The sequence below is a fragment of the Chionomys nivalis genome, chromosome 25 (assembly GCF_950005125.1).
Source record: "Chionomys nivalis chromosome 25, mChiNiv1.1, whole genome shotgun sequence".
Taxonomy (NCBI): domain Eukaryota; kingdom Metazoa; phylum Chordata; class Mammalia; order Rodentia; family Cricetidae; genus Chionomys; species Chionomys nivalis.
The window spans coordinates 4674310-4687203 of record NC_080110.1 but is presented as its reverse complement, the minus strand read 5'-3'; the positions used below and the strand labels follow the sequence as shown (position 1 = coordinate 4687203).

Sequence of the window (12894 nt, the reverse complement as noted above, 5' to 3'; positions counted from 1 at the left end):
CTTTCTGTATAAAATAAAATAATAAATAAATAACCAAGATAAATAAAAAAGCAAATTCTTTAGGGAGCTGGGTGTGATGGTGCACATCTTTAACCCCAGCACTCAGGAGGTAGAGGATCCCTTGTCTTTGAGGCTAGCCTGATTTACACAGCAAGTTCCAGGCCAGCCAGAGCTACCAGTGTCCTCCCCACCTCCCTTGCCCTGGGGTTCACAGGTATGGATCTGGCTATTTGACCCAGGTGCTGGGGATCACTCTGGGTTCTTGTGCTTGCTTGCAAGCACTTTACCAACAGATCCATCTCTAAGACCCAGAAACCGCATTCTCTAGGCAACAACAACAGCAAAATTCACTGCGATTCTGACGATCTCTCTTATGCTCATCTTACAGCCTCCGGTTTCCATCTATTTAGCTAACCAAAGGGGAAAGGGTTTTGAAGGAAATGTCCACTCACAGGGACATGAGGGGTCAGGCATGCAATAGTTTATATTCTCCTCTGACGCTAAAACACAAAATCAGCCATAGTGACTTCAGGGTTAGCTGCAGCGTGGAATCTGAAAACACACAAGGAACCTCTGGGGCTTTTTCATTAAAACCCATTGACCTTTCTTGCACTTTGAACGGCTCAATCACTAATGCAAGATTCTGTAGCATCACACCCTGGAAAACCACAGCTTGAATAGTCACGGGGATCTGCCAAACGTTAACACATTTTATTAATCTTCTTACATAATGTTAACAAACGTGACTTGGGAGATGAGGCCAAACCTAATCACAAAAGCATCGTGATGCTGTTACTGTCACCGTGCTGGAAGCAAGGTCTAGACGCCCGAAAATTCAAATGTTACCATTACCAACAAATATTGTTACTTGCTTTCCTTGAAATGACAAGACCATGTTCATTGACAAATAAATAAATATATGAATAAACAAATAGATAAACAAATCTGAGGAATCCCACTCTTGCTTGTCCTATCAAGCCACAAGAGCTACCATGAAAAAGATGTCTGGTTGATGATGCTTATCACTGGGAGAACTTGCCAGACAATGCAGGAGAGCGCTCCCTGGTGGTGAGAACAGGGAAGAACTGACAGGCTGACCAACCCTACAACTACCCAGGCCCATAACCAGGGTTTTAAGTTGACCCACCCCAACATCCACCCCATCTGTGATCTGCTGGAGCTGGGAAGGGACCGGTCTGCCGACCCACAGCACAGGGCAACAGGATACTGAAGAGGAGTTTCCAGTGAGGGCCCAGCATCGATAGTGAGCAGAAACCAGAGCCTCAAACCAACAATGACTCTCTGCAATGAACACTTGTAAGTAAAGACGTATAGACAAAAGGGTTTACTGTGTGACGACTCACTGTATCACATTGCAGCTTCCATGACGAGATTTTTTTTCCTTCTCTCTTTTTCTTTTCCCTCTTAAACTTTATTTATTTTCTTTTATTTTGGGAGGGAGGTTGCAAGGGCAGAGGTGGATACGAAGGGACAGGGAAATGAATGGTATGGAGATGCTTGATGTGAAAGACACGAAGAATAAAAAAATAGGAGAATAAAAAAAAGATGGCTAGTTGAACTGTGACTCAGTGGCCCCACGGTTTTTTTTTTTTTTTTTTTTTTTTTGAGACAGGGTTTCTCTGTGGTTTTGGAGCCTGTCCTGGAACTAGCTCTTGTAGACCAGGCTGGTCTCGAACTCACAGAGATCCGCCTGCCTCTGCCTCCCGATGCTGAGATTAAAGGCGTGCACCACCACCGCCCGGCTGGCCCCACGGTTTTTACGTGAGCAACTACCATGTTGTTTACATGAGCATCGCCTAGGACAGTGGTTCTCTGCCTTCCTAATGCTACGACCTTTTCGTACAGTTCCTCACGCTGTGGTGACCCCCAAACATAAAATTGCCACTTTATAACTGTCATTTTGCTACTGTCATGAATAGTAATGTAAATATCTGATAGGCAGGATATCTGATATGCGACGCCCCCCAAAGGGGTCGTGACCCACAGGTATTAAAAAGATGTATCCTCAAGGATCAACATGTAACAGGCTAACACCTTATCCGGAGCATTTACAAAACAGAACCATCCTGTCTGTTCCCTTTAAGCAACGCAGGGATGAAAGGTTAGGGTGTGAGGGGGCTGGAGAGATGGCTCAGAGGTTGGGAGTGCTGGCTGCTCTTCCGGAGGTCCTGAGTTCAATTCCCATCAACCACATGGTGGCTCACGGCCATCTGTGGTGGGATCTGGTGCCCTCTTCTGGCATATAGGTGTGCATGGAAGGAATGTTGTGTATATAATAAATAAATCTTTAAAAAAAAAAAAAAGTTAGGGTGTGAGCAATCCCACACACTATTGCTTTTACGCCACTCACCGATGCATAATTTAAATACAAATATTTGTTATAAAAAGATCTTGTATACCCTGTATCGAAAAAAAAAAAAAAAGATCTTGTATTTCACAGAACCCGAGGCCTTGGGAAGCCTGAGTGTCTGAAAAGCGCTGTTTTGAAGACCCTGCGGGATGGCTGTCCTTCGCTTTGATGACATGCTGTCTGCCTCCCTACTCTCTGCTAACACAGATACACACAACTCCATGTCTAGAGCAGGGTGAATCTGAGAGAGTCGATCTCTCTGAAAGGAACATCACGGACAGAGTACAGACCAAAGCAAAAAGTGAAAGCCTGGGCTGAAGCTGTGCCGGCTCGGATGCCCGGCACCTGTGTAAATACCAGGCTGTGGCAGCACACCTGCTGTCTCAGGAGGTGGCGACAGGCACTATCTATCGCTGGTGAGTAACCCTGGCGTTCACCTGCCAGCCACAGGCCAAACCGGCAAGCTCCACGTCAAAAGAAAGAAAGAAAGAAAGAAAAGAAAGAAAGAAAGAAAGAAAGAAAGAAAGAAAGAAAGAAAGAAAGAAAGAAAGAAAGAGAGACAAAGGAGGGAGGGAGGGAGGGAGGGAGGGAGGGAGGGAGGGAGGGAGGGAAAGGGGAGCAGCAAAGGAAGACATTCAGTACTGACCTCCAGCCTCTGTGCATGCGCACATGCATACACACACACACACACATGCACACACACACACACACAAAACACAGACATACATTGCTGTAATGATATAAATGTTTTATTTGGGCTGGAGAGCTGGCTTAGCAGTTTTCTTGCAGAAGAACTGGGTTCGGTTCCCAGCACCCACCTGTACACAACCACTTGAAACTCTAGTTTGGGAGAATCTGTCACCCTCTTCTGGCCTCCATGGGCACCCACAAGCAATAGCCACATACAAACACATAATTAAAAACAAAATAAATACTTAAAATAAGTAATAATTTTCTAGAGAAAAAAAAAGACCTATGTGATTCATTTTCTCTGTAAGAAGAGACACAGGATAAGGGGGTGGGGAGATCGCTTCTATTCTGAGGCCTGGCTTATGGAAGAGAAAATTTTCTGAGGGTAAGAATAAAGAAAGCATTTCACCAGGAAGCTTCACCTCAGCCGAGGAGAACCCAGCACAGAGGCAATGGGTACCTCAGGGGCAGCAACGTGTGATGACCAGGTGCCAGCTCCAGCCCTGCCGTCACCATGGGAGTGGCTGCGTGGACAGAGTGCTGCTAAGCTGGCCAGCACTCACAACGCTCACAGCGAGCTGTGTAGTGGTAACCTAGCTTCCTGTGAGGGATGAAAGCTCCTGTACCTCACGGAACTAGACAGAGAAAACAAGTCCTTACAACTCAGTCTACTCGACCTGCAAGCAAAATTCATTCTCTCTCTCTCTCTCTCTCTCTCTCTCTCTCTCTCTCTTCCTTTCCTTTTTCCTGTCCTTTCCTTTTCTCTTTTCCCAAGACAGGGTTTCTCTGTAGCTTTGGAGCCTGTCCTGGAACTTGCTCTGTAGATCAGGTTGGCCTTGAACTCACAGAGACCCGTCTGCCTCTGTCTCCTGAGTGCTGGGATTAAAGGTGTGCACCACCACTGTCCAGAGCATGATTATTTCTTAGAGATCAAAAATTTTCACCTACAAAATAGTGTGAACTAGATGGTTTCTACATGTGGGTGTATTTATTCTGAAATATACAAGACCATACACATGTGAACTGAGATTCCCAGAACAAAGCCACACTTCTGTTAAAGATTCTACACGGATAACTGACCGCTTAGAGCCATCTGATTATAGAGTTAGAACTCTGCAGATGCACAGCCAAATTCACTTGGACTATTTTTAATATCTTTAATAGCCATTCAGTGCTCACTTGAGTGTCAGAGCTGAGGTCCTTACCACCACCAAGTGAGAGACACTCGAATATATTAACAAACCATTAGCTTCCACCAACCCAAAAGTTAGGAATGGCATCATCAGAACCTGTAGCAGAGATCCCCCCCAGTCTGCTGGAACCCACTTTCCTGATATTGCCATCAATGTTGAAGAAACACATTTATGATTGTCTTTTGCTACGTAACTATAAAGACTTCATAAACCCATTTCCACATAGAAACACATTTGCCTCAAAGGAACACATGACTCCGCACAATGCGAATCCATGCTCCCGCCACACACATTTGCCTCAAAAAATAATTTCTTATTCCCTTGCAGGTGAGAGACGTGTTTCATCCTGACATAAGCAGCCTGACCAGATCTCTTTAAATGACCACCATATTTAAAACAAGAAGGAATCCACGGCTTACTCTTTAAATTCAAATAACAGGTAAGCTACAAAATAACTCTCACCGATTCTGGAAGGATTTCCCAGCAATATTGTCTCTGTAGGAATCAAACAAAACGTGGTATTGATCCCGGCTCCATTCCAGAACCACCTAGAATAAAAAGAAAGAGAAAACCACCAATTCGTTCTGTGTATCAAAAACCAATGGTTCAATACAAAAGTTAGTTCATGTGAGCAACTGCTGCAGAAGCAGGTAGGCAGTCCAGAGCGCCCGCGTACTCCATGCCCACCCACTCCAGACACCCAGCTCAGGCCAGTAAACAAGCTACAGTTGTGGCTAAGCCATCTGAGAAGACTTAGGAGATCACCGGCCTTGGGATGGGGTATGGGAATACAACATTTGAAAGGAAGTGATGTTTGAACGGGGTCTCAAGGGGGGGTGAGAGGGGTAACGGCAGCCAGTCGGAAGAGTGTATTTGGGGTAGGTTCTTTGAGGGCAGCTGTGCAGCTGACCTTTTCGAGCAGAGCTGGGTGGATACCAGGAGAAAATAGAAGCTGGGTCTTGAAGATGACTTGCCTGCCAGGCACGGGTTAACAGATGCACTCGCTGGGGGGCCGCAAGGCACCTATGCCCCACCTCCAGTCTGGGGAGGGAGCCCTCAGAGTGAGAAAACCAACAAGAGAGGAGGGAGATGTGATCTGGAAGAGGACCTCACCACCCCAGGTGTCCACTGGCAGCCTCGCTATTCGGAGACAGACGCTGTACAAACACCCATAGGCCGCTTTTCCTCTGTTTCTTCAACCCTGAACAACTCGGGCCCTCTTCCTGGCACACCTTACCTCTGGATTTGCTCTAGGCCTCACCGGCTCTCATCTCACGGCCTTCCCGCCTTTCCCTACTCCTCTCAGCAGGGTTTTGCCCACTGGTGCAAACACATCCTAGCCTTCCCTTTACAGCCCTTCTAGCTGACCACTCACATCATCTTTTAAAGTCACTTCTATTTCTTCTAGAACCCTCGGCCCTCCCCAATACCACTTCTTCCCTCCCCCCGTTTCAGTGGCCTATCCAGGTCAAGTCTGATGACAATCGCTGAGTGTCCACCTTAATTCTTGATAGCTGACCACCCCCACTTTCTAGAAGCCCTCATTCTCCCTCTGTCATCGGGTGGCTTGTCATCTGTCCAGTTTGTAAATGTGTCTTTTATTCTGCCCTTCATTCTGCAATGGTCTCCTTCCTGCCCCACCGACACCTTCCAGCTCCATGGCCCTTCTCTGCCACAGTGTGATTCAAGCTGTAGGCTTCCCGGTCTTTGGATTCATTCCAGCCAGCAAAAAGCAGGTTTTTTTCTTCAGAGACGTCTTTGAAAATGCACCTACCGCGTGTGCTTTCCTTGGCTTAGCTATGCCACTACAGCTGGCACAGAGGGGCTGTGTGCCACAACACACGGTCATTTGTGTTCATGGTCCTCAGATACTCCAAGATCTGCTCTTTGCCTACCTTTACAGCCTCCTTCACTCAGACCCCGCACAAGTACCACATACCAATGTCCTCACTTAATGGATTTATTTACAAACATCTGAACATAACTGCAGGTTTGCAAGGAATAAGCTAAGAGCCCCAACTTCAAGGAACTATATTGGTTGGTTGTTTTCCATGGCTTCATTAGTGTGTAACTGGCAAACGAAAATCATACATACTTACGATATACGCTACGTTTTAGTATATGCATATATATATTGTGATTAAATAAACCTAACTGGTGGAGCTACCATCTGACATATTTCTGTGATGAGAACATTCAGGATGAACTTACTGAACAACTTATTAGGGTTTAAAATTTTGCGCGTAGCAAGAACGTGGAGGTGAGAGGACAGTCGGTCCCCGAAGCAAACTCCGGTCCTCAGGCTCAGCAGCAGCAAGCGCCTCTAGCTGCTGAGCCGTCTCGCCAGCCCTCAGCAATTTGTAAGCATCAAATTCATTATTTGTACACGTGTATGTACATGGTAATGTGTATGTGTCAAATGTACTACTAATCCCAGCCACAGAGCTGTACCATTCATAGGCCTCCGAATTTACTCCTCCTCCCCGAACTCTGTGCTCTCTGGCCAAGATCTCTCTACAATCGATTTTCGAATGGAAGTTGACTGCAATGCCGGCTGCACGGAGGAAGGGATGCCAACCTTCTAGGAAAAAAATCACTGAGAATGGCTTCCCCAAGGAAGCGAGGTCTGCAGTGTTAACAAGCAGAGCCTTTCCAAAGCGCAGTCCGACAGTGCAGGGCACGTCGGCAGGTTTTAATAGCAGAATGATGGAGGAGTGAGGGAGAGGAAGAGAATGTGGGGTGGCTGTTGGCTCCAGAGCCTTCTCCTGCAGCACGTAAAGAGTTGGTGGCCATGTGGTGACAGGAGGACCGGGTACAATGATGAGGTCTGGTGAGACCCAGGGTCCTGCTATCACTGGTAAGTGAAGTCAAACATGCACAAAACTGCCTTCCATCTTTATACCACACAGAACCGAACCTGGAGTTATAAAATGCCATCTGCACTGTGAAGCACGGGTGCGCTAATTTTCAAGAGTATCGACTGCATGAGTATCAGCTTACTGAGCGCCAACACAGCAGTTCGCCATTGCTATCTCTGAGCCGTCTGCCACGGGACGACCACTAGTCGTCTTTGAAAAACAAATCACCAAGAAAATTAAGCTAGGAAAAGTATCTGTTGGGGGAAGTTAAGGCCCACCAGACCAAAAGGAGCCAACCTGGAGCTGCCAAAGGTCCCCTCTGTGCCTAACCAGAAGGAGCTACCAAGCGGTATTTCCAGAGCACCTAGCAAGAGGTGCTGTAGGAAGTCCTGATAGTGCCTAGCCAATGAGAGATGAGCTTGAGGTGTCAACTGTCAAGGGATCAGACCGCCTGGGTGCTGGGAGAGTATCAAGTGTTTTCCCTGTTGTTAAATACATGAGTCTGCCATAAGCCTTCTACCCGACTCCCAGCGTCTGTGGTCATTCACCCCCTCCCTGAGGAAGACGTTAGGACCCAGCTCGTGGCTAGTGGGTTGCCCAGAAGATGCAGCAGGTGGGAGGGAGGCACACAGCCTCGCCAAGGGTCAAGCCCAGGTGATAAGCTTTATCTTCCCTCCCTGTGTTGGCTCACACCAGAATATCCAACTTCACCAATTTCAGGGCACTCTGACATATTAGTAAAACAATCCCTTACTCCCCAGTTCAATCCGACGCTCGCTCCCTTCTCTGCCCTAAGGAATGTGTGTCTTGACTGCTGACTTGGAAATTAGCCGCCACTGTCTGCAGTACTCCATGCCTGACTGTTAGCTTTGTTGTCTTTATTTTTAAAAAAATATTATTTCTTCTTGCCTGCATGTATGTCTGTGCACCACATGCATGTAGAGCCTGTGGAGGCCAGCAAAGGGCATCAGATCCCTTGTGCCCGGAGTTACAGACAGTTGTAAACTGTTACATGGGTGCTGGGAACCGAACCTCGGTCCCCTGGAAGAAAAGCCAGTATTCTTAAATGTTGAGTCACCGCTGCAGTCCCAGCCTTGTTCCTTATTTTACCTTTTCTCCTGTGCTAGCCAGGCATGTTAGACAGCTTACTAAACGGGGCACAGCTTATGAAACCTTCATGGTTGTAATGGCGAGATACTTAGAATATTATACGGCACTAACGCAAATTAAAACCTGAATCAAGGCCGGGCGGTGGTGGCGCACGCCTTTAATCCCAGCACTTGGGAGGCAGAGGCAGGCGGATCTCTGTGAGTTCGAGACCAGCCTGGTCTACAAGAGCTAGTTCCAGGAGAGGCTCCAAAACCACAGAGAAACCCTGTCTCGAAAAACCAAAAAAAAAAAAAAAAACACCTGATACAGAGGGGCTGGAGACACGACTCAATTGTTAAAGGAACTGGCTGCTCTTCCAGATTACCAGGGTTCAATCCCCAGCACCCCACATGGCAGCTGCCTATAACTACAGTTTCCTGGGACTGGAGAACCACGCTTCTACACGCACCTTTAACGCAGGTGCTGGATGGCAAGAGCTCAGGTTCTCGGGCTTGTGGAGTGATTACTGCGCTGGCTGAGCCATCTCCCTGCGCCCTGAGTTTTCCACTTCTAGGGTTCTTTTTGAATAGTCACGGCATTCATAATCAGTCGCCCGGCAACTTTTACAAGATGGCAGCCAAAGCCAATCCGCATCTCACTGAGTCCCTGTGACGTGATGGCAGCTAGGATACCACAGGCAGACCCCTCCCTCATCGGCCATAGGGCTGAGCTGGTGTCACCTGACGCTGGCTTTGCCCAGGCTGCTCCCTCAGATTTATCTGCAGCTGGCTTGTAAAATATGCTAATGAATACAGTCATTCACCACTTCTGAGGCTGATGTTTACCTAACACACCAGGCATCCAGTGGCCCAGAACTATTTCCCTGAGATAGCTGGAAATGGCCACGATTACACAAGAAGTGTGCGTTCTTATTGTCCCTACTGTGACTAAAATTCTCAGATGACGTAGACAACTGACTCCCGAAGGTTGTCCTCTGTTCTCCACACACGGCACGGCACACATGCATGTATACACAACACACACAATAAAAATGTACTTTAGAGCTTTCTGCTTGATCACAGAATGCGGCTCCCTCCGTCCTAATGAGACTCAGTCTGTAGGATGTCTCTAAGATCCTTTCTTCCCGTCTAATGTGCTGCATGCACGAATCACCCACGAGCTGACAGATCACTCGCTACAGGCGCTAATCTGCACCACAAGACTGGAACAAACTGTCCCAAGACTAGAGAAATGAAGAAAGGACCCTGGGAAGATGCATCATCTATTACAAACACTGGTTTGTTACATTCTAGAGGGAACGACGGAAGACCTCTACACGATGATTATAAAAGTGCAAGGCATGTTAATAAAGTACTTGCCCCTCGGCTAGCTCATTAACATAACAGCACACCAGGGCAATGCTTAGAGCTTTTCTGCTGTCTGGGGAACATCAATGACAATGACAAGCGTCATCTGAGAGAGCCGGCCTCTCACTTCTGCCTACGTGGGCGTCACAGCCAGAAGAGCTCCCCGAAGCGGACATACGGCATTTAATTAGTGTTTATTGGATGCTTGCCACTGGGCACTTTGCAAGGTGCCTCGTGGACATCTGACGCCTCATTTAACCCACCTGTCCTCACCAGGCTCAGTCACAATCAGTGTCTTGGTTAGGGTTTCTATTACCCTGGCAGAACACCATAACCAAAGCAAGTCGGGGAGGAAAGGGTTCACACTCCCGCAGCACTGTTCATCACCGGAGGAAGTCAGGACAGGAACCTGGAGGCAGGGGCTGATGGAGAGGCCATGGAGGGGAGCTGCTCGCTGGCCTGCTCCCCATGGCTTGCTCAACCTGCCTTCTTACAAAGCCAGGACCACCAGCCCAAGGGATAGATGGCACCACCCACAAATGGATGAGCCCTCTGCATCAATCACTAATTAAGAAAACGCCTTATGGCCAGATCTTCTGGAGGCATTTTCTCAGCTGAGGTTCTCTACTCTCTGACGACTCTAGCATGTGTCAAGTTGACACAAAACCAGCCAGCGCAATCAGTGAACGAGAGTAAGCTTAGATGCTCACGGCGGTCCTTCAGCAGGGGCTCACAGAACATCTGCCACTAGGGACGGGGACGCCAGCCGACGATTTTACTTACACTTGTGGATCAAGATGTTGGTGGAGGGGCTGGGCGGCAAACAGACAGACAGACGGCTGGGCCCCTAAGCGTTCCCGTTCTACCCACTTCTCTACGCCCTTCCTCCAGCCCAGTCCAAGACTCCCGCAGACTACTCTGCCCACAGCCGCGCATAATGCAGGGTTTCTCCGTTCCTGTACCGCCCTACCAGTTTTTCTGTCAGGAGAGGGTTATCATCATTTATGCCTGGGCCTTAATTACTAAAAGCCGGTACACAACGACCTTTAAGGGTACCAGGTGCAGGGGGAAGGTCACCACAATACCAGTCACCTCTGTATCAGCTCTGTCTTCCTTTCTATCTCCCGCCACAAGGGCCTTGGTGCATTTTGTGTACGGCAGGGGCACAGAAATTCTCCAGCATGTACGTCAACGACAGAGGACAACTTGTAGGGATCAGGAATCTGTTCTCTATGTCCACTACACGGGTCCTGGGACTCAAACTCCGGTCACCAGACTTGGTGACTGGCACCTTTACTCACTGGCCCATCTCAATGGCCCCTTCATTTACCCTTTTGATTGTTCTCCCGATGTCAAGGCCTTTACTCTGCTTCATTGGTGAGAAGTGGTAGTTTCTCAGCATCAGCGCCATTGGCATGGGAATTGCTGTGGGGATTGCCCTATATATTAACAGAATTCCTTGGCTTCTACACATTAAAGCCAACAGCACTACTTCATTCTATGCCCAGCTAGGATGATCTAAAATGTCTCCAGATGTTGTGAAACATCCCTTGGGGAAAGATCACCACCAGCTGAAACAGCCCTGGCCTCCTCTGTCCCCTGCTTGAGTGCTTCTGGTCCTCCCTTGGGCTTACAGAGCATCAAGAAAGCCACCCTGACCTTGGCCACCAACGAATCTATTCTGCCTGCTGGTGTCTCCCACCATGCCCTCTACAACTTTGTAGCAATGCCCGCAGTGGTGATGAAGTGGCATTTAGAGCCCCACTGTACCGGCTCCTTGTCAACAGGAACCTCGTCTTCTCCTTGACTGCTGTGCCCCCAGGGGCCTGGTTAAGCATTTCCTAACAGAATGAATGAACCAGGCATCCTGTGGAGACAGGGGAGTTTTAAGGTTTCAGACAAGGGCTGGAGAGATGGCTCAGTGGTTGGGAGCATTGCCTGCTCTTCCAAAGTTCCTGAGTTCAATTAATTCCCGGCAACCACATGGTGGCTCACAACCATCTGTAATGAGGTGCCTGCAGACATACACACAGAATATTGTATACATAATAAATAACTTAAAAAAAAAGAAAAAAATAAGGTTTCAGACATGCCATCTCTGACCTCAGGTTGCTAAGTACAAAATGGGAAGCTAAGGTTTATCTCCTGAGCAAGCTAGCTGCCCTGAGAAGCTGCTGAGGGCATAAAAATAAGCATTTCTTCTGAAGGACCAAATCCAAGAAACCACATTCCAGGGCCCAAGTAAGTCATGGACCAAAAGACCAAAGTCCCTAGAGAGTGGAGGGAAACTTAAATTCACCCCCATCAAGGCATAAGGGCGCAGAGGCCAAGAGCACAGAGGCAGCCGCTGGCCTTCTGCAACTGCTGCTCTGCTCCACCTTATCCAAGGACTAGGGCAGAAATCATTCCCAACCTCCCCAACCCAGGGAAAAGACTCGGGTCAGTCACCAACACAGCTCTGTTCAACACAACGCTGTTTAAAGCCACCCCTGACGCGCATCTGAGCCACGCCAAGGACTGTCAGCTCTCTGTTCTCAGGGGGAGGTGGGAGTCCATACTTGGGAATCAGCTCACAATCCAGCTGGAGCCAAAGATGGGTGTGCCGTGTAGCAGACGTGAGTCACACACAGGACAGAACCAGCAGAGGATCACCTGCTATTGGGCCGGGACCCCCATCCGCATTCCACATACACACCCTGAGAGTCGGAGGCTAAGACCTCCAGAGGCTATGGGAGGAGGCAGCAACCCATCTAAAGAAAAGCGGCCTGGGGGCTGGAGAGATGGCTCAGTGAATAAGAGCACTGGTTGCTCTTCCAGAGGTTCTGAGTTCAATTCCCAGGCAACCACATGTTGGCTCATAGCCATCCGTAAAGAGATCTGGTGCCAATTCTAGACTGCAGGGACACATGCAGACAGAACATTGTATACATAATAAGTAAATAAATATTTAAAAAAAAGAAAAAAAGAAAAGCGGCCTGGCGTTTGGTCTCAATAGGGATGCCTAAGTGTCTGCTCTAAGCGTGGTTGTCGGCGTGGTCTTGGAAGGATGCCCTTTAGGTATCTGACACTTGCCAATCCTGAGGTCTTCACACTTACATGGGAAGGGCCTCCTGCCCTCTGTGTGCTCCCTCACTGGGTTAGAAAAGAGAGGGGCCCACAAACCCACCTCTCTCCTCCATTTTGGTCTTGCTGTCTGTTTGTTGTAGGTCTAGCTAGGGGAGCCACAAAGCCTCTACTTAGGCTCTGGAACCTGCTACTCCCTGAGACTGGTCACCTTAATGCTAATTCCAGGACAGGCTCCAAAGCTACAGAGAAACCCTGTCTCG

At 48.3% G+C, this 12894-nt stretch overlaps 1 protein-coding gene across 1 annotated transcript in view; it reads right to left on the bottom strand.

Annotated features, from left to right (window-relative positions):
- Gnptab (N-acetylglucosamine-1-phosphate transferase subunits alpha and beta) overlaps positions 1 to 12894 on the bottom strand; it is a 55255-nt gene that overhangs the window by 34873 nt on the left and 7488 nt on the right. The window contains exon 2 of the mRNA XM_057757911.1: positions 4717 to 4802. Coding sequence (XP_057613894.1) covers positions 4717 to 4802 — 86 coding nt within the window. The remainder of the gene's footprint in view (positions 1 to 4716; positions 4803 to 12894) is intronic.